Source organism: Pistacia vera, unplaced genomic scaffold, assembly GCF_008641045.1.
Source record: "Pistacia vera cultivar Batoury unplaced genomic scaffold, PisVer_v2 Contig74, whole genome shotgun sequence".
Lineage (NCBI taxonomy): Eukaryota > Viridiplantae > Streptophyta > Magnoliopsida > Sapindales > Anacardiaceae > Pistacia > Pistacia vera.
In genome coordinates, this window is record NW_022196601.1 from 1 (window position 1) to 22,180 (window position 22,180).

The 22,180-nt window shown below is 34.2% G+C and overlaps 2 protein-coding genes and 1 pseudogene across 2 annotated transcripts; all 3 read right to left on the reverse strand.

Annotated features, from left to right (window-relative positions):
• Window positions 1–3,449: 3,449 nt before the first annotated feature.
• Window positions 3,450–8,757, reverse strand: LOC116115412 (protein ENHANCED DISEASE RESISTANCE 2-like). Its single transcript, XM_031401563.1, is given in 19 exon segments — window positions 3,450–3,492; window positions 3,494–3,546; window positions 3,645–3,839; window positions 3,938–4,039; window positions 4,123–4,298; window positions 4,395–4,455; window positions 4,585–4,886; window positions 4,975–5,121; window positions 5,587–5,658; window positions 5,751–5,815; window positions 5,881–5,976; window positions 6,236–6,336; window positions 6,420–6,466; window positions 6,543–6,673; window positions 6,891–6,952; window positions 7,028–7,093; window positions 7,186–7,239; window positions 7,362–7,436; window positions 8,475–8,757. Coding segments are annotated over 19 exon segments (2,004 nt in total). The 5' UTR covers window positions 8,631–8,757.
• A 3,756-nt stretch (window positions 8,758–12,513) lies between these two features.
• Window positions 12,514–16,972, reverse strand: LOC116115413 (dolichyl-diphosphooligosaccharide--protein glycosyltransferase subunit 1B-like). The gene is made up of 8 exons (XM_031401564.1): window positions 16,859–16,972; window positions 16,419–16,463; window positions 15,390–16,021; window positions 14,760–14,907; window positions 14,362–14,541; window positions 14,174–14,242; window positions 13,906–13,995; window positions 12,514–12,971 (listed from the first exon to the last, which is right to left on the reverse strand). The coding sequence occupies exons 1-8, from the start codon at window positions 16,970–16,972 to the stop codon at window positions 12,849–12,851; spliced, it is 1,401 nt and encodes a 466-aa protein (XP_031257424.1). The 3' UTR covers window positions 12,514–12,848.
• Window positions 16,973–19,836: 2,864 nt separating this feature from the next.
• On the reverse strand, window positions 19,837–21,647 carry LOC116115414 (annotated as a pseudogene).
• Window positions 21,648–22,180: the final 533 nt, after the last annotated feature.

The following is a 22,180-nucleotide window of genomic DNA, read 5'->3' on the forward strand; positions in this document are numbered from 1 at the left end:
AGTTATTGATTAAATTTCCCTTGAGATATGATTGGATAACATAATTTCCCTTGAAGTTTATGAAATAATAGAAATCCGCCTATCAATTTAATTGTAGGTATCATAATAAACGGTAGGAGGACAATTTTGTAAATATTCATTAACTCATAACTGTGTATATTCTAATAGTTTACTACCGAGAGGGGATATTTGTTATTTCAGAAACATCAAGGAATTTTGAAACATGATATAAAAAAATTCATATTTTGGAAGCTGAATATTTAACAAATGAATGTAAGGGGGACTATGAGAGATTATTTTGCAAGATTCATTTATTTTGCTAGATTCTTCTGTTTGGTTTGCAAGCAATAAATAATCTTTTATTGCAAATAGTGGTTATTGTTGATAATGTGAAGGGTAATCTGATTACATTGCTAAGGGTTGTTATTAAAATATTACCGTAGTAATATGATTTTTTTCCTTTTTGCCCTTAATTAAAATCCATTTCGGACATAATTGCCCTCAAATGTCTATCAAATAACAATTACCCAGCCCCCCTACGTTTGAAAAATTAGCTAAAACACCCCAACCACAAAAAAATTTAAAAGTTAACAAAATACCCACAACCACCCAAGACCACCACCGGTGGTGACTCACCACTGCTGGCTGCCGGCGTCAGTTGTTGTAATGGTGCATGATCGGCAGGATCTGACTAGTCGTACACCGGTAAGGCCTTTTCTGGCAGATCCATGACCGGAAACAACCAGATCTAGTGTTTATGTGGCCGTGTCATTTAATGGCTAAAGATCTAACCTTTTCACCACCACATCTATGGTCGTTTTCCAGCCATGGATTTGTGATCCATGGCCATTTCCGGCTTTGCCAGCATATATGGTCAGTCTTACGCCATTCCGTCAATTGCCGGTTGCGACTGGTGGTGGTGGTTGGCTACCGATAGTGGCTTGGGGTTGGGGGGGTGATTTTGCTACAAATTAAAGTTTTATATGGCTAGGGAGTTTTAGCAAAATTTCAAATGTAGGGAATTAAAATTAACGACTCAAAAAAAAAAAAAAAACTATTATATTAATAATTAAAAATGAGGCAATTTAGTAATCTATATAACATACCCATCAATTTATCCTCTCAATCAAACATATTATTCATCAATTTATTCAAACCAGCCAAATACATTTTCTAAACATTCCCAGTATTTTTCAAGATGATATTTATTTCCGTTAATATAATATACCCCTATAATAAAACATTATATGATCAAAACACCCTTTAAGAGATGAAATCATATGCATTTATACACAATAAAAATTTTGTGAAATGTGACAAAGTGGATAAAAAACTCTTAAGAATTTTGACCCTTAAATTAGGGTTTTTACTGTTTTATAACTTAAAAAAGGTTCATAAACTTATGCTTGTATTGTGTATAAAAGTGGGGTGGCCGAGTAATTAGGCTGAAGCCTTGTTCTGAAACCCATGGTTATATGTCTAGACATTCATGTAGGGTCTTCTTGGGAGTTTTTTTTCCATTGGTTTGGAGGAGTTTTTAGTTAGACTGGTTTTGAGGTATTCTAAAACCATTATTTGCCAGATTTTTTATTAGCCCCGGTTTTGATTAGCTCAAAAACCCAAGACCAGTGTAGTGTAATTTTTGATGGGTTTAAAACACCCCTAAATCGTGTGTTTGTTTGGTTTAAAATTTTATTCCACAAATACATTATCAACTAAAAACACATCTCACTTATATCCAAAAAAAAAAAAAAAATTAACAATATTATGGCGCGTCTCCAACCATATTAAATATAAAATAATTTTAAGCAATCATAAAAAAAAAAAAAAAAATCTATTTCTTGATGCTTTCTTTGGAGAAGTGAGCTACAATTTTCAATCATCCAAATACTGCAAAGAATGGCGAAGAAAGTAGAAGACTTTATCATATTTGAAGTTACAAAATAACTAATAAATAGTAAACCAATAAAGAACTATTACCTTGTAATTGAAAAAATAAAACTCTCAAATACTGGTTGAAGTTGGGGTATTTTAGTAGATATATTTTAATTTATCATTTTAAAAACCTGTTAGAACCTCTAAAAATAAACTTCCAGCACAGTTAGATGTTTTTTAAACAGCTACTAAAAACTCCTTACTTTTACTCTTATTTTTGTTTCATTTTATGTAAAATTAACGAAATTAATCTGAAAATAAGGGGAATCTAGATCTGAAATTAATCTTAAATTTAAATTCATCTTATACCCATAATTTTAGGTATCAAGAGATGCTATTTTTCAGTTAAAATTTAAACTTAATTATTAGAAATATTAAACATCTTATATCTAATCATGTGTTTGATTAAATATCACAAATTTCTTTTTATATTCATGATAATTTGTTTTGATGCTGTGATTTTGTACTAACAAGAATACTTAGGATTCGGATGAAATAACTATAGTAGCTTGTATGAAACTCGTGATCTCGATACTGAATCAATATGAATGAGAAATCTGAACAATGGCACCAGGAAACGGTTTTTTAAAGTTGTTCGAATGTTGATACAAATCCTGTGTCTAATGCCATAGTGTTGCTTTATGTGTTTTCTCTGTGTACAAGTAAGACTTACAAGTATTAATTACGAAATCTGATTCTTAATATGAGTGAAAAGTAGTATATATATTATTATAAGACAAACTTGTAAATAAGTTACCCTAAAAGATGACACCTGATGTGACTCCGTGCTTCATGAATTTACTGCACACAAATTTGCATCTGGTTTAGTATAAAAATTGATCTACTTTACAAATTCTCTCTGCAAAGGATAACATTTATTTTTAATTTATTTTTATAGAACCTTGAGATATATGATCAGATACATAAATTTTGGCTTCATAATCTAGAGGATGAGCAATAATGAAAGAAACAATATATACAATTATATTTCTCTCATAAAGATTTATGACCACATTATAGTTATCCTGCCAATGTCTCTTACATTAGCTGGGAGCAAAACACAAACTCTGCAACAGCACCTATGTATATATTATATATTATCATATATATATATATATATAACATTGGACTTCAATCTAGCAAATTAAAAAAAAAAAAAAAAGATTTTTTATCTGGCTGTTAAATCAAGGGTTTGCTACGACGGATTTCGTTACATCAAATGATTTAGTCTCATGTTCCTAGCAGGAATTCTGGGAGCTCCTCCTCAGTGTTACCCTGCAATTCGTTGATTTTAAGGACTAAACTGTTGTTTATATAGATAAACAGTTCATGATTTTTACCTGTATAAAAGGCCATTTCTACCACTAAATTGTTCAGTATATCCAAGAACAAGACTGGCCACCCCCCTTGCCACTGTCGATGATCCAACGTCTACAATAGCCTGGATTTGCAGCACTTTCAATTTTTAAACGCCTAAAAAAATCACCCACAACTTTATTAATAAGGTCTGTAATCTACTCCAAGTAATTCTTTCGGGCGAAATAATTTACTTCGAGTTTGACCGAGAAGGCATGCTGATTTTCCTACACTCTGCTTCACTATCCATGATCCCTGAGAGACCAAAACACCGCAACATTTCACATTGGAATAATTTTTTTTTTTTTTTTCTCAATTATTTGGGGGGTTCTGAAATGAAGTAAATATTTGACCTTAGATATGTATGGTATGAGCTTAAGTCTTGAATTTCTGAAGGCATCATCTCCATTTACAAAGCTGTGCAGCAAGGGATTGTCCTCGATAGGCGTTTTCATCACATAATATAGTGCAATTGTATGCATGGTTGTGCCCGGAACCTGAAAATTAACAATGAAGAAAAATTCTGGTCCGCCTCGCTCTGCATATCTCTGAATGAATCAAATTAAACGTTTGAGCGCGTTTACAAGCTGTGTTTCTATAAAGTTCACAGAGATGATTATTAACAATGGAATATCCAAGAGCAAACCTGAACGAGACCACCAGGACGACTACCAAGATCAATTTCTCGTTGGTTCGATCTCATCCAATCTGCACCCATCATTTGCATCAAGGTGCCTGTTGCTTTGATCTAAGGACAATGCAACAAGAATGAATAACATTTGTTAAGTACGTTTAAGAAATGTATTACTGATATCAAGAACTAAAGAATACCTTTCGATGATCTTTTAAATAATTTTCCCCACGTAGCAAAAATGCAGAAGGATCAGCTACGGACCAACTGCAAGGCAAAGTACAACTATTGTCTTTTTGAAGAGTGTTTCCATAAGACCACGACACCAGATCATCCTTAGGCACCTCTTGCAAGTCTGTGTAACCCTTTTTCTGAACTGCCATATAAGAAAGTTCCGGGGCATTTCTCAGTAAACGCAATAGAAGAGTTTTATGCATAACATCGGACTTAAAGATACAATAACAGGACTCACCAGCAAGATCATGCAACTTTTTCACAAAATTTGCAGCCGTTAATCTATGTTGGGGCGTATTCTGCTCATATCATTTCCAAAAACATTGTTAGGAAGCATTGCCAGTTGACAACTCTAGCTACAAAAAAGTGGCAACTAATGTTCCTAAGAAAAGCTGAGGAAAGATAATCTTGGCAAAGAGATTTAGTACCCGTGAGCGAAGTTCAGGACTAAATTCTAAAGACCAATCACTTTCCAATGGATACGGTGCTTCACTTGCATCAGGAACATCAAAAAACTCATCCGAGTTATCATTCATGCTCATCAAACTTGCACGAGGAGGAGACGGTTTCTCTAATTCATCTATGGTTGTAACATCTTTCTCTGACTTTTCCTCTTCACTTTTCAATGCTGCTTCAGTATCTTGAAGGAATTCAATATCTCTTGCCGACTCTATATATGAATATTCACAGGGACTGTCTCCTTCTTTGGCTCTGAATAGCTCCCGCAATGCTGCAGAAAGCAAATCAAAGATGGTTATCTGTATTCCAAATTACAGAAGTTTAAATGAATAGAACATGTAACTTTGTTAGAAGGGTACCTGCAACTCTCTCGAGCATACGAATGGTTATGGATCTTGCAGACGATGGACTCAGATACAATTTCCAGAATTTCCAATCAACAGCAAGCATGTGTTTTACAAGCGATTTTTTGCCTTTGTTAACAGGAGTTATTACAAATCCTCCACCTGCATGGACAGGATATAAAATGAAAAACATATTTAACTTGAACAAATAAATGAACAATTTCTACACTGAATATGAACACATATAATCGAGAGACATTTTTGTTCTAGCAGAACTAAGAAGTGAACACATCAAATTTCCGAACTCATAGCATACGTTACTTTTAAAGCAAGCACGAACATATCCTTTCTGCTGCGGACATTTCTTGTGACGCACAGAATGGTAGAGNATTTCCAATCAACAGCAAGCATGTGTTTTACAAGCGATTTTTTGCCTTTGTTAACAGGAGTTATTACAAATCCTCCACCTGCATGGACAGGATATAAAATGAAAAACATATTTAACTTGAACAAATAAATGAACAATTTCTACACTGAATATGAACACATATAATCAAGAGACATTTTTTGTTCTAGCAGAACTAAGAAGTGAACACATCAAATTTCCGAACTCATAGCATACGTTACTTTTAATGCAAGCACGAACATATCCTTTCTGCTGCGGACATTTCTTGTGACGCACAGAATGGTAGAGAATTACTGTAACATAAACAAACAAAGAATATCAGAGTATGCAAGTAATAAATTGGAAAACTTCATGGTATATTGAAATCGCGGCAGAACATTAGTACCATATGTGCCATCTTCCTCTCTTCTCCAATATCGACGCACCAGTAAATCTCTTCGTTTCATCCCCCTGCATAAGAATGTGTTAATAAAAGCATATTATTAATGTATTCTATTTAAAGTTATGAGCCTTACCAAGGTAGCCATCCACTGTATAACTGTTTTTGAACAATATCTGTATGACCATCAATGTGTTCAACGACGCTACCACGATACAAACAGAAGTCCCATCTGCAAGATACTCATACATCAACCTCTGGAATAAAACCAGTCCATTATCAGACAAATCACAATTAAGGTTTTCAGAACCTTAATCAATTGGATTGCTTACATTAATGAACTAGTACCATGTATATATGAATGAGAGAAAGAATGTATGAAACATTTGTAAACAAGCTATCAGAAATTAATGAGTTTTGGGTGTGGCCAAGCTTTTCATTGTACCATAACTTCAATTTAAGATGATTAATGAACAATCTAACAATCTTACTCCGTTCTTGAGGAACCAAGTGACATAAGCGTTCGGAAAATGGCCTCTGAAGTTCCATCAACCACACCAACTGCCATTATTGCTGGATGATCATCCCAATGCTGATCAAAGAAATATTTATTATTTTCTTGAAAGAAAATCCCAAAGTATACTATCAATGATTAGGGCTAGGAGAGCAACCTACCTTCCCACGAGAATCAGAATCTTTTGCTTCTTTGAAAAGCCGCAGACCTTCATATGTAACCCAATTATCAATATATATGCACTTGTCCACTGGGAAAGCTGGAGAGGAACTTAAAATTCTTACCATTTTGACAGCCAAAAATTTTCCATGGGGAAGGTGCAATTACATCAGATGTCATTGCCTCTGTGTGAACGGACGAGCTAACCGTCCAGTCTATAGATGTTTTACTTTCGCTGCTTCTGAAACCATGCAGCCTACAGTACTAAATTTCATAAGAAAGAGGCTAAACAAGTCCAATTGATTTCCAGAACATATAACGCATACAACATAGTGAAAGCGAATACAAAGAAAATATATATTATACAGTCACGAGAAGAATGGTTTGATTCTTCCTCAGAACATATTCAAACACAAAATAAGATGACCAAATCCGTTATCAGAAATCAAGATGCTGCCGGACAACTGCTATACCTTAACGATGGCCATCTCTTTTTAGAAACAGCAACAAGATCCCGTGATGGCCACGGACACTCCTGAAAGTACACTTAAAGGTGAAGTTTTGCACAAATTACACATAAACATAGTGGCGGGTTACAAGTTTTTGGAACCTTTATTGCAGCATCCTTTACTGAGCGAATCCATTTTGCTGCCTCTTCTGAACTATTTGCTCCCAACTAAAACAAAAGTAATTTCAAAGCTTACGAACCAATATATACAATATCATTCATATATATGTATGCATATATTTTGTCTTAATTCACCACACCTTAAGCTGTTCATTGTGATTTGAAGTACTATAAATGGTAAAAATGAACAACACCTGTAAATTATAAACAATTTTACAGAGATAAAATTAGAAAAAGAAGAAACATATCTTTCACAGGGCCATATAAAAATCGACAAATCAGTGCTTATAAATAAATGTGGATTTAAGTAGCATACTTTTCTATGAATGTTCTCTCTTCCATTGTCGGTAACCTTAATGCCAGAGTCTATCTTTGCACTTCTAACTGGTTCCTGGCAGATGAAACATTTCAGTTATTCCATTTAAGAGATTATCATTATTCACTATCATCAATATTCAATAGTCCAAACTTCAGTGCAAAATTAGGTATGCCATTCCATTACAAATTAACTCGAGCTCCACTTGTTTGCCATTGAAAGGTATTGTCAAAAAGTTCATAATTATGAATTGAGCTGTTCATTGTCAGCAGCTTCAAGTTGGTCTTTTATTTATTATTTCCAAGTTTATGATGGACATGTTAAACATGCTTCATCATTTGATGGTGGTAAACATAATATCCTAAATGATCTAAAAAACCAACTAGTTTTTCCACAACAACATCAAATTTGAAGATAAATTTTTTCTTAAATTAACCATCTCGGACAACCCGCTTCGATTTCATCACCGAAAGCCTAGAACTTATCTTACAATTTTAGAATTAAGAAATCACAAGTTGCTCTCTGTATTTATGTTATTAAACCAGTTTAGCACAACCCTGATGTAAATATGAATAAAGATCACCTTCAACCACATTCTTATAATTATGACACAAAAAAAGGAAAATACTTCTCTCTAGATTGAATATAGAGAGCTCAAATTCCTGTAATTCCTCACTTTTTCCTGTTTTCCTTACATCAGTTCTACACTTTTGACCATGAAAAAGTTCAGAAAAGTCAAAAGTAATATAAAACGCAAATCCAACCAAAAACGAAACACATCATAAATTGGCCTATATATATATATGTATATATCTTCATATGCACATGTCAGCTCACCAATTTTCGCCAAAACAAAACAAAACCAAATTAACTACAAAAACAAAAAGAGAAGAGAAGAGATATTGTAGAACGCCATTATCTCTACAAAGATCAAAATTCAAACAAACAAGCCTCGAATTCAGCAACACATTACAATTACATATGAAAGAGGAAAAAAAATTCAGAAAACTGCCAAAAGGGTTCTTTCATTAGGGCCAAAAATTGAAACAACCAACAACACAAATCAATGCATGCAATATAAAACACATTAAAAAATTTAGAAAGAAAAAATACCTCTTTGTTTGAAAGGGGTGTTGTTTTGTAACATTTAAGGCAATTATCTTGAAGAATGAAGTATCTTTTACGTGAGATTTGCAGGCCAAAGCGATTAACAAGAATGCAATACAACCATCCTTCCATTTTATTATCAGTTCCTCCCGTGGCATCCATCTATCTGATAAAAAATATATGAATACAAAAACCAAACTTTATTGGTTCTTGTTATAAATTTTTCATCAACAAGGATCCATAACACAGTAGTCTTTCTTCTGTCTCTTGAATCTTTTATTCTCTTCTTGGAAGCTTTCACGTAAAGGAATCACCAAGAAGGCTATTTATGCAAATTAACACAAAATACAACAAAACTTTATGTTATATTTATTGCAAATGAAGAGAGAAAGAAAGATTTCAGATACAAAAGAACCTCTGTTCCCACCTAAGGGAAACAGAGAACCAAGTTTTTGGAAAATCTTTTTGGATTTTCTGGGTTCTGCTTTCTTTGTTTCTGTTTTTCTTGTTTCCAAAACAACCGATTTTGTTGCCTTTTATGACTGAAATTCACGACACTGTTTTTCAATCTTTAAATTACCAAAATGCCCTCCTGCTTTTAACTATATATATATATATATATATTTTTTTTTTTTTTCTATTTTTAATAAATGAAAAATTTTACAGTTGGATTATTATCATTATTATTCAGAGTTTTTTAAATTCGAAGGAATTTAAATGTCAAAAATTAATTTTCATGCCCTTTTTCTCATTAAATTTAAGTTCATTTTTATAGTGTTTTATTTTTCCTCAATTTTTTAAATATCTAATTTTGGAGTAATTATATATATATTTTTCTATAATGATTTTGATGATCTGTCTAGTTCTAATTACACATCATTATAACCATAAAATTGCACCCATTATTTGGTACACTCATTATTAATATTTCCAATTCATGATGATGATTATGACCAATTTACATATAGAATTGACAGATAAGATAACTAATTTTAACTAATTATTAATGCCATTAATTATATTTTTGTCAAATAAACAAGTAATTAATTAATTTGCTAAAAGCAAAACAAATTATTTGATTTAGATAAATCATTTAACAATTGTATGTGTTGTGTGTGATTTTTTGTCAAACTTTGAGAATTGTGAGGTTATAGCTCAATCTAGAGTTAATTCGACTTAATCGATTGTCCGACTCAGCATAAGCTCGTCGAGGTTAGTCGCAACCAATCCCTACAGTTGTTTAATTAGCTCACAGATAACTTCAGATCCCAGATATCTCGAAAGGGATTAGATCGATAGCAATCTTGGCGCAATCTCAATACTCAATTGCAAGAATATCAGAGTTACATTTCAATTTTAATTGTAATCCTTTTATTTTCGTTTTTTCTTTTGTACAAAATCTGAATATAAACCCCCTCCAACAATGAGAAAAGGGTTAGTAAATTGTTATATGATTATTATTGTAAGCTCTCACATCAAATACAAAGAATAATAGACGTAGACACAAGAGTATAACTCGCCGAACTACTTTAAAAACTCTCTGTGTTCTTTACTTTATTGTTTTCGATTCATTATATTGCTAGTTACCCGTAATTACGCACGCATCCGTTCCGATTCTACCAAGGTCAATCAGATCGCTCTAGTTGGTGCAAATTTTGTATCAACAGCATGATTAATTAAAGTTAATATAATGATTTTTATTTTGGCATTGATAGCATAATACTAAGAAAATAAAAGGGTATAATTGACTTATAAAAGGTAGTAAACATGGGTGGTGGGTAATGTTTAATTAATTAATCAAAATGGTTTACTAAATCAAGTCCACCCAAAATCTTCTCAATCTATATTTCTAAATGGAGTACCAAAATGACTTGTCGTTGTACCAAAATCTTGTCAAATTGATCAATCAATTGACAAATGACATGGTACATACTTTAGAGTAAAAGAATGTTATGCCTTGTTAATTACTTTACATATATTCTAGATCCCTAATTCTAATTAATTAATATGTCTTTTTCAAACAAGTACTTTATACAACATTCCTTAAATAAGGATATTATCATAATAAATCAGGTTTATTATTTGTTATAACTTATAAGAAGACCCATAAGGCAACATTTTATTTTATTTATTATTATTATTTTTTTATTATCGAGGGTATTTGGATCAGTTTGCGTACATCTCAATTAATCCTTCAAAGTCTTAGAGTTAACAATTGGGTAAATTCCCCACCCATAAGGCAACATTTTATTATTAGCTAGTTAGTTTGGGTTATCTATGTTGTCATGTCTCGACTTAAAATAGAAGCAAATGAGTATAGTTGCTTGCTTTTTTTTTTTTTTTTTTTAATAATTTAATTAATAATTTAATTTTTGGACATTATAATGATATTCATAACATTTAGACATTATAATGATATTCATAACATGGGTTATCCATGCCGCGGCATATTACTTATTTAATATCACTCTAATCTATTGATATATTAATTTTAGGGTTGTCTTGCAGTACATGTTAAGGATACTAAAAAACAAAAAAACATGAATATTTTGATAGAAAATTATGTTCTTTTTTTCACTGATGATATGCATTGAAATTAAGATTTTTTTTTTTTTGGGTTTTTTAATATCTTTAATGTGGTTAAGAGAATCCTTAATTATATTGGGATTTTTTATAATATTATGTTTTCAATTAGTTTGAAACAAAGGGACAAGGGTGATTAGATTGATTAATTAGCAATTAAAGATAATTAAGATTTAAGGCTGCAGTGATGGCCTGCAAGGCTGCAACAACTTGATTTTTAATTTTAATTTACTTTTCTTCTTAAATCACACGTCTTTTCCCCATGCTTTTCTAACAATTATTGCACTTTTTATTTTCTTACTCTTTTTAATAATAATATTTTTGACTCAATGAGTTGAGATTATCGCTTTTTCTAATAATAATAACAATAATAAATTTAGGTTATACATTTTAAAGAGTGAAAATGCTTCTAAATATATAATAATTTTTAAAAAATATTAGCCTACTTATAAATATATAAGAATAAGGGTGAATTTTTTTATGAATTGTGTGTATCTGAAAACAAACAAAAATTGCTGTCATTATACTAAAAGAAAGAAGTCAATATTGGGACCTTAAAGTCAAGTGAAATAAATGGACATGGCTGGCCCAAAGTAGGTTTGTGTTGCCATCCTTATGAGTTTATGGGACTAAATCTTAAATAGGGGTGGTTCTTGGTTAGGAATATTAATGTGTGAGAAAATGAAGCTGACAGTTTCACTAGTGGAGCCATGGATCAGATAAGAACCCTAAGGGCAGTCTGCTTAAATGAAACATTCAATTTGATACCTTCAAGATATGACACGTATTGTACCTTGGCATAACAGTCAACAAATTCACAAAATGGGTAGTTGTGCGTTGCTGCCGTTCGGCATTCAAAGCATCATTAAACTCAAGGTAACAAGAAAGTCAGATGGGTTTTCCTTTCTTATAAGAGTTACTGAATTTTTTTTTTTTTTTTTTTTTTCCGGATAATTAGAGTATTCAAATCAACTTACACACATATTAACTAATCACCGAGACCTATTGAACATTTTACAAACCTAATATTTCAAGGAAACCATAAATATTATAAATGATCCCAAAATGGTTTAGATTCAGAAAGTTATTGAAGAAAACAAACTTTCTTAACCACTAGACCAACCCTTGAGATTAAGAGTTATTGATTCACTTCTACACGGTTATTTTTTGTTTTAGTTTTAGAATGATATCTTGCTTCCCAAATTTTCTCACCCAAGTGATATATTGTCTTATATTATTTTACTTTAATGTATAAATGAAAATTGAGGTTGTAGATGATAGTTCAAAGCCACATAAGACAAAACATTATTTAGGATGTTATTTGGGAATGAACTCTGCTAGCCAGCAAATGGAAGGAAAGTTTTTGGGATACTACTAACAATCTCATCTCAAGGCCCAAATATTTTAAGATTAAAAAAATTGTTCTCTAAACATTTCTAACATTTTCTCATATAGTTCTACGTCATACCAGATCCTATAACATGTTATTTCACTGTCAAACCAGAACCTTACATATTTCTTATCTTGAGCCAAAAGTATAATCCAAAAAATGCAAACGGCCTCAAGTGCCGATTGCTAACACAAAATTCTATTGCAGACTAATTTCATAAACAACAGTTTCAAAACCCTTTTAGCACACAAATGATCCGGCAAATTCTAGCTCCTGATAAGCTCAGTCCCTTTGGGTTAACAACATTGAAGCAACTAACTATTCCAAGCTACAGAGTAAAGATGTCATGTGTAATGCACAACTGCATAGTTGCACAAGAATACCTTCAGATATACCGCGATTTAAAATCATTTGCGTATAGAAAGATCAATGTGTAGGTAAGCTACACAGGCCACGAAAAACAGGAAAAATACAGAAGTCAGCATTAGTGGTTCTGCAAGCATGAAGATTGGGTTGAACGTGTAATACACCTGCCACAAGAAATATGAGAAAAAAGTACCGAGTCAATAGTTTTCCTGGAATATAAAATGATGGATACCTTCCAATACTCAATCAAACTACAACAATAACAGCAACAACACTCAAGACTCAACCCAGAAAAATATAAACAAACAGTAGCCAAACCCAGAAAATAATAGTCAAGTTTATTTATAATCTAGCAAACCAAGTACACAGAAGAATTGTAATTAACAATCACTACCAATAGCACATTCAAAAGGAATAGAAAAATTTAAACAAAAGAAATCAGAAATAATGTTGGTCTTCGAGGGCCAACTCCTCCCAAATAGTGCTGGACTTCGAAGGCCAGCAACCTCCCACTCTCCACTTTTCTCTTTTCTGAATATCCTCTCAAATCTCCCTGCCTCTCCTTTTATTCTACTGACATCTCAATCACCCATTCCTCTAATGCCATCTGTCCCTCCTAAACAAACCTCACGCACAAAGAACCTTCTTGCTAGCTACCCAAAACCCTCTACTTCGCACCCTTATGTCTCCTACCATAAACCAGCATATTAGGGGTCTCATCATAAAATAACTGGCAGGATGCAGTTAGGGAATGCCCATCATGATAAAAGCATAAATAGCATGACACATAAGCAGCCAAGCATCCAGAAATATCATGCACCATCCAAGAAATTGGAACATCAAAAGCGACATGTAGCCTCTAACAATTCTAGTTCGGATCCATTAATACAAACACCACAAATAAAGGTTAAATCATGTCAATGTTCCATTGCCCAAATCCAGTCCCTATAAAGAAGTCAAGATAAATTTTAAGTCATTCTTTAAAAGGTGCATAAATTTAATACACCAATATGTCCTATATAAAGAAAGATCGAGATAGCAACAGTGTAATGAATATTTGGGAAGGAGCATGCTTAACACAAAGAATTGAGAAATCACCTGGAAAACAGTGTTGTGCATGGGAACAACATTTTTCTTTTCCAGAACCACCACGGTCCTCCCTACGACATCAAGGTAAGAATACTTGGTCTGCAAAAAAAAAGACATGAAGACATCTCTGAGCCATAGAATACAATACTTTGACTAAACAACAGAGCAAAAAGAACAATGAATCCTGCAATGAATTACTAGGGTCAACAATCAAAAGATCGGCTTTTGTGCACATGAGTCCGTGTATGTGCACAAACTTGGTATTAGGAATAATTACCTCCAGATGTTGCTCCACTGGAAAAGTAACAACAGCAGAAGGATCTTTTGATCCCTCGGGCAGCACAACCTGAAACAACATAGTTCCTGTATTAGTAAATTTACATTCCAGCATTTGTGAATAAGAAGGACGGAAGCAACAATGTAGAACAATCGAATAGGAAAGCAACCTCATAGCAATAAACTTACTTTGATGGTCAACTTGTCAACCACTGACTCAGCAAGAGGGCAGCCGAAAGTAAAGTTGAGGTAACGCCTACCGTCAGGTGACTCAAAAAGGAAGTCTTGCAATGGAACCCCATAGCCAATGATAAAAGTGGCTTTCCAACCTCCAAACAAAGGATAACGGGGTTCTATCTCAAGATCTGACTGCAAAATGCATGCACTGATCAAAATATATAGGGATGAAAACAAGAAGTAGTTTTCCCCAACATAGATTGAGAGAAATTCAAAACTACCATACTTGAGTGACTTTAGCCTTCAATTAAAATTTAACAGTTCTACTATATTGAAACTGCATTCAGGAAACGTAACGAAATTCATGCACAAATTCTGAAGTTCCAGCATATGTAAACACAATTTAGTACCTTTTGAGAATCTGTGCGCAAATGTGATGATGAGATGTTTCCTATTTCATCTCGGTAGTAAACAGAGTGAACTCTAGGGGGTAGTCTTGCCAAGAGGTGTTTAAAGGAGGATACACCACTAAAAGACGGCCTAGATTGATATTCAACCCTGCCAAAAATAACTTCACAAATATGAGTATTAATATTAATAAAATATTATATTGCTTAATCATCTGACAAACATACATCTGAAAGTTCCAATCTGTTAAACCCCATTCTTAATTTGGAGCACAGATTCAGAGTCCTTAATGTTTAAAATTTTGGCAGATTCATCACGAAACTACCCAAATCCAAGTTCGAGATAAGTTTGAGAAAGTATGGACACCTTATAAACTTCTTGTCTCTTCAAGCTCTCATTAAGGATACAAAATACAACAGACATTTATTAACAAAGTGTTAGGAAGATACATGTGAAGCTGTATATTTTATTCATATATATATTTCTCTATATATGAATATACTAAGCACTTAGACATTCTCAATAACTATAATATGTCCTGGAGTAAAGCTCAAAGTGCGAAAAAGAGAGAAGAATAATAATAGAAAGCATCACGTATGACCAAAACGCTCCAGCCAATTGTAGTACTGTACCTTGAAAAAATGCCTTTATGTCGAGCACCGGCATGAACCAACTTGTAATGCTCTGTGATCTGAATGCTGCCCCAGTGAGATATTTCCACTTCTCGTACAAGCTCCTCCACAACAGCAAAGGGGTTGTTATTCTCACAATGAACAATAATTGGAGAATATGAATATGGAGGCTGATCCTCATAGGGTCCGTACTTCATTTCAGTACCAGCTCGGTTAGTAGGATCCAGCCTAGTAAATGATTCCACCTTAGTAGTTGGTGTTTTAATAAAAGTTGTCTGCTGCTTAATATGATAGGGTGACAGTATTAGTGCACTATCACGGTAATATACCAACTGAGATTCTGATTGGCTTATCTCCATTGGGAAAGGCTCTAGAGAGTGAGTAAATACATAGAGCACTTCCAGTGTTGTAGTGTCACCTGAATTCAATGGATTAACCAATGAAATACTGAAATATTTAGTTTCATTTGGTGCATCGGGTAGCTCTGTTGGTTTTACAACAAGAGGCACATAAGTTTTCTTCTTTCGTTTTCCAGTAGTTGCTAACGCTTCAACAAACGCTAGATGATCAGCTTGAGTAGGTGGGAAAGCAAGAAGGATTTCTGAAACAGCGTTTGTCCCAATATTCTCAACCTGAAAGAAACTCATCAATTCAACATACATGTTAATCCATACGCAATTAGTAGGATGAAAATATGAAATATATAGATATCGAGAAATTTAACCATTCAAACCTCACCCTGACAACAGCTTCGAGATTTAGCAACTAATTATGGCTAAATTCAATTTTACAAATACATCAAAATTTGAAATTGAATTTTTTAGAATTTGGTGCATAACACTCAAACCGAAACTTCAACAATGCAAGCAAAACCTGAAATATGATTCAGGACTGAAACTACTCAAGGAAGAAAAATACCGACTGCGAAGTACATTTGAAGCACCATGAAGAAAACTAAACAAGAAACTTAACCTCAAATGGCATTTATATCCAAAAAAGTTTAATTATAGCAATAATTCAAGGAAATACCTTCAGAGTCAAAAAGACCTTAACGATGTGCGTACTCAAATCAATCTGCATAATAATCAACAAAAAAACAGCAATAATCAGAACAAGCGATCTTGCGCCCAATTTAAGAAGCAAAACCTTACACAAAAAGAAATAAGGCTTTAAAAAATCAACACAATACATATATATTGTGGTGTTCATTTCTAAATCAAAACACCGCTTGGGATCAAATGCATCATCAACTTTCAACAAAAGAAAATATAAATTGGTGACTAAAATCCACTATTATAATAGAATTATCTCGCTCAAACAAATAAATGACGCATTAATCAACAATCAAACATAAACAAATGCACATACAAAACCCACGTAGAAAACAAAAAAAACAACCCTAATCAACATCCCCAAAAATCAGGTAAGAATAGGAGATTAAAAAGGCGAAATTGAATAATCGAGCTTACTCTACGCTCAGCATTGTTGATAAGGATCTCTTGGGAAGAAGATCTGGAGAGAAATATGAAAAGGGATATGATTGTTAGGGTAAGGTTCAATCTCGGAATTAACAGAACCCCCATTGGTGCAGCTTCTGCGGCTGGTTCTTCTTCTTCTCGTGTAGTTGACGAGTAACCGTGAAGACTGAAGAGGAGACTGATTGTATACAAGAACTGGGGATTGGTCACTGGGCCTTATTTTCGGGTTGGGTAAGGCCATGGGCTTGTTGTTTGGATTGGATCCAGTTTGGACTGAGCTAAAGAGAGTAGGACATATTTGAACTTTATAATATGGGGTGTTTTAGGCTCCGCTTGGTTCCCTTTTGGGAATACTACTATTAGTATTCTCAATAAAGTTAAATAGTAAAATTGTAAAAATTCACAAAATTATTTAATATTATTCAACTTTTTTTAAACCCCCTAAATTTGTTAATTTAATTAAATACCTCTAATTTTTTTTTTTAGAAATTGTAAAAAAACCCTAACAACCCATATTTACCAAATTCTGGCAACCACCATCGAAAAATGGCCGGAATCTGGTATGATTCAGTCGGTAGTACGTCGATCTAGCCTTTTCCGGCCAGATCCATCGGAAAATGCCAAATCTTTGGCCGTAGCCAGTCGTCAATGACGGCCAACACATGGTCGTCGTTGACCATCAACGACGGCCGTATCTTTGGCCATCGTTGACGAGAAAATACGGCTAGATCTAGCCGTCAATGGCCAGATCTAGCCGTAGATCTGGCTTTTGCCGGCTAGATCCACCATGGATCCGGCCGAAAAAGGCCATATCAACACACAACCGGCAAGATCCAGTCGATCATGCGCCAATACGACGACTCTAGCCACCCTCCGGCGGTGGTGGTCGGCTGTCCATATTTAATGGGTGGGTTGGGGGTGTTTTTGTTAACTTTTAATGTTTTATTATAGGAGTGTTTAGTAAATAAACAAACATAAGGGGTATTTTTATTTATTTCCAAATCATACATCGTAATATCCGCCCAATTCAACTTTTTTTTTAACTTTTTTCCAAAAACTTTTCTAAAAAATGTAAAAAAGTGAACCAAACGGAGCCTTAGCAGTTAGCAGAATCTCAAATGTAGGGATAAAAAAAGAAAAAGATTTAAAAAATAATAATATATTAATATTTAAAAAGGAAAGTAATTTAGTAATCTAAATATCATACCCACTAATCAGTAGCGGATCCAGGAATTTCTTTTAGAGTGGGCCAAAATAAAAATTTATTATACATTACTATTTTTGTCCACTAATTTTTTGTTAGGGTGAGCCAAAATATATAAATTATAAATATTAATATTAAAAAAAAAAAAATTTCATGGCCCACCCAAAAAGTGGCTGGATCCGCCACTGCCACTAATTTATTATTCTCAATCAAATATATCAATATAACATACCCACCAATTCATTCTAACTTAACCAAACATATTTCTTTAAACATTCACAGTAACCTTCATGGTGCGTTTGGTTAAGAAAATGTTGTATTACTAGGAATGTTATATTAATGAAAAGAAAGATTACCTTCAAGATTACTAAGAATGTTTAGGGAAATGTGTTTGGTTGGTTGGAATAAATTGGTAGGTATGTTATATTGCTATGTTTGGTTGAGAGGAATAGATTGGTGGGTATGCTATTTAAATTACTGAATTGTCCTCTAATTAAATATTATTTTTAGATTATACATTTAAGAACTTAACAAAAACAACCTCATAATAAAAGTTTGAAAAATCAACAATGCACCCCCACCAACCCAGCCACTGCCGGTTGTCGGCAACCACCGTCGACCATTGGCAGTTGGCAACCTAACGGTGCACGGAAGGCTGGAAATGGCCTCCGTGCGCTAATATGTCCATTTTTGGCCAAAGATCTGACCGAAAATGGCCAGATCTCCGGCCAGATCTAATAAGGTCATTTTAGGCCAGATCCGTCGATCTGACCTTTTTTCGGCCAAATCTGTTACGATCTGGCCATTTCCATCTAGATCTTTGGTTAGAAATGGCTATATCGATGCACAACGACCATTTTTGGCCTTCCGTGCGTTGTTACGGTGGCGACGGTTGGCCGCCGACAGTGGCCGACAACGGCAAGTGGCTAGGGGTGGTGGCTCGAGTGGACTACAATTTGTTTTGAATTCAAGGATAATTTTATCAAAAAAGTTAATTAATTAGGGTAAAATTGTAAAAGGCAGATTCATGTAAATTGATTTTAAAACAATGACATTATTGTCCAAAAGATTTATCAATAAGGGATAAAATTGTAACAAAAATAAAATAACCAAGTAATCTTACCATACCTAAGAAAATGGAGGTTATCAGATTACCTTAAATATTACCAACAGTAACTACTATTGGTATTGAAAGATTATTAGGGTCTTATATTACTTGACAACCAAACGTGGTAATCAAGTAATATAAGATGACTAACTTTAGTAATCCTATATAACCCCCAACCAAACACAGTAATCTATCTTTCTATGATACAACATTCCATAAACCAAACTCACTCTAGGAGCATTTTTATATAAATTAATAAAAAATGTTTTTTATTTTTGAGAAAATTCCTCTTTTGTAAAAGCATACATTCTAAGAAAATCTTATAAAATCATTTGTTTAAAAATTATTTAAGTGCTTTTCATTGAAAAAGTACTCCGATAAAAAGTGATTTTCAACTGATTGTTAAATTAATACTAGAAAACTCTTTTATATTTTCCTAACCAAACAATTAACGAATTTTTCACAAAAGCTTAATGCTTGTAATCTCTTCTGTTACAAGCATTGTTCGAAGAAATCGCAAACAAATTTATTATTTATGTTATATATTAGGTCGAGCTTGGAGAAAACAAAAGAAATTATCAGATGTTATAGATCACACTAAAGAGTGTTATTCTTATTAATTTATTATTATAATACCATGATAAAAACATGCAAAACTTAGGCTAATTCAGTCCATGTAACAACAATTGGAGAAGTAACATTATGTTTCCCGTCAGTCCAAACTAATTTCCCTACCTTGCTAGTCACTTTATCATCAGTCACAACCATTTCCTTAATTGAAATCTTAACCTTATAACTTTGTTTCTCACCTTTCTCTTCGAATTCCAACTCTTCAGGATCAACTGTCACAGTGACACCTTCAGGATTGATGATGGTCACTTTGTAGGTTGAAGCAGTTTCACTTACATGAGTCACAGTTCTTGTCACCAAACCCTCTGAATTGGATGATTTTGAATCATCAAAAGCAATTGAAATAATTGGGTAATTCAGGTCCCATGGGTTTTCTATCTTGCTTAAACTACAATTCACTGACCTCCTGGTAATCATCTGGATATGATCCAGGCTATAACTTGATATGCCAACGAAAATCTATGTAATCTTCACCGTTAAATCATAAACCAAACCAGGGTCTAAAGCTTTCTGAGGATCCACATGTCCAGCCCCCATCGCCCAAATATTTGTCTGGTTAAGATCTTTCTCGCTAGCAGAGATTACCATCTTCATCCTGATGTAAGCTGTAGTCATCAAAGCTGATTTGATCATGCTGGAGACCAATCGAGATGGGCTGCTTTCAAAAGAGCTGCCAGGCTGAAACATGCGGGCACGACATCGATGTGCCAGAGATTATATGAATTCAGAGCGTCTTTATCTTCAAGACAACCACTTGGTGAAGAATCATTCGTCCAGGCAGCTAGAATGTCAACTCCTGGTGCATTACGTCAGGTTTTACAATGTAAATTGATTGCGGATTTGGCCCGCGAGATGAAAAACTGCAACACTGGAGCTGGTTTGCCCCCAATTGAGTTTTGTGAAACACCATGGTGGCTCGGGATCTTGGTAGAGTTTATGTAATTGAGAACCTTTCACGAGCTGATATAATGGCCAACCAGGAACAAGTGTGCATCAGCTATTAACCTCACCTGATGATTCGTATTAGCAACAATCATTCCAACCCGCCAGCTTTTTTCACAACAATTCCCTGTCACCAACCCAATGTCACCACGATCACACACCACAATCTTACCATGAATCATTTTGATCTGGACCCATACATGCAAGTACTGCCAGCATAGATCATGGAAAAGTACATCTGTTTGGCAATTGTTTTCCATTATAAAGAGAAGACCCGTGATAGTTGTTCCATCTTCAAGAACCACATCGGCAGGGAACTTTCTGTCAATCGTACTAGCACCACAGTTATCATCCACGGGCTACATTAGCCACAGTTTCAGCTCGGAAACCTGAATTTCCTGCGCAGCTGAAACAAAAACTCCTTTTTCCATGCACCAAACGATCCAATTGCGATTGGATCCAGAAAATATGGTTCTGACACCAAACTATGAAAGAGATAAACATCAACTCCATCTTCAACAGCCTTGTCCAAGCCAGCTAAAATGTCAGATCATACAATATCCTCCATTCCAACAACTTTGTATACAGCAAGTCTAGCCTTTTCTGCCATCCCAGATGCTTCACCGTTTGCAAAACCAAGAAAAGAAGCATTATTAACAGTGTGCCCCGCAATGGTTGATGAAGTGTGAGTGCCATGTCATGAGGTCTCTTGCTGATATGTTGCTTATTCTTCGGAACCGAGTATCGAGCACCGATTAATTTTTTGTTGCATAGAGACTTCGGGAAGTCTTCTCCTCCAACGAATTCTCCTTTCCAGCGAGAAGGAATCGGATCAAGACCATGGTCCTGGAAACTTTTTTCCTCCGCCAGATGCCAGTATCAAGCACTCCGATTATAACATTGGGCCGTAGTTTGATTTTTGACGAAGATCATTAATTCTGTTTTTGGCTGTGGTGAGTCCAAGGAATCCCGGTGACCGAGTATTTGAATATGCGCTTTCGTCCTGGATAACTCCAACAATTTCCGGGCGTTTCTTGAGTCCTGGACTTGTTGTAGGCAAGTCTTGCGGAGAAGCCATGGAAGACAGTTTTAAGATATGGGTGATTTTTTTGTTGTTTTCGAAGAGCAAAGATTTGGCAGTTAGACTGTCCAGGATGGACTTGTTACCAGTCTCCACTTCAGAAAATCGGATGGCTTCATGCCATTGTGAACTCTGATTATGAAACTTTGGCTTTTCTGGGCTGTTGTGTTGCAGGAAATGAACAAGTTTAATGAGAGAAAGATTGTAGAAAAGAGTTGAAATGAGACCCATTTGGAAGCGAATTGAGTGAGAGTTATGATTTCTGGAGTGAAATTACTCTAGTTTTTATAGTGGAATAAGCCATAAGCATCTGAGAAAAAGCTGAGTAGAATTGAGTGAAAAAAGAAA

Excerpts from the sequence above, each read along its gene's own strand:
- LOC116115413 (XM_031401564.1), bottom strand. The coding sequence starts at position 16,972 with ATGGGGGTTCTGTTAATTCCGAGATTGAACCTTACCCTAACAATCATA. Across the intron at positions 16,464-16,858 it reads TCAACAATGCTGAGCGTAGA|ATTGATTTGAGTACGCACAT; the intron begins GTAAGCTCGATT and ends ATTATTATGCAG. Across the intron at positions 14,542-14,759 it reads TGCGCACAGATTCTCAAAAG|TCAGATCTTGAGATAGAACC; the intron begins GTACTAAATTGT and ends TGCATTTTGCAG.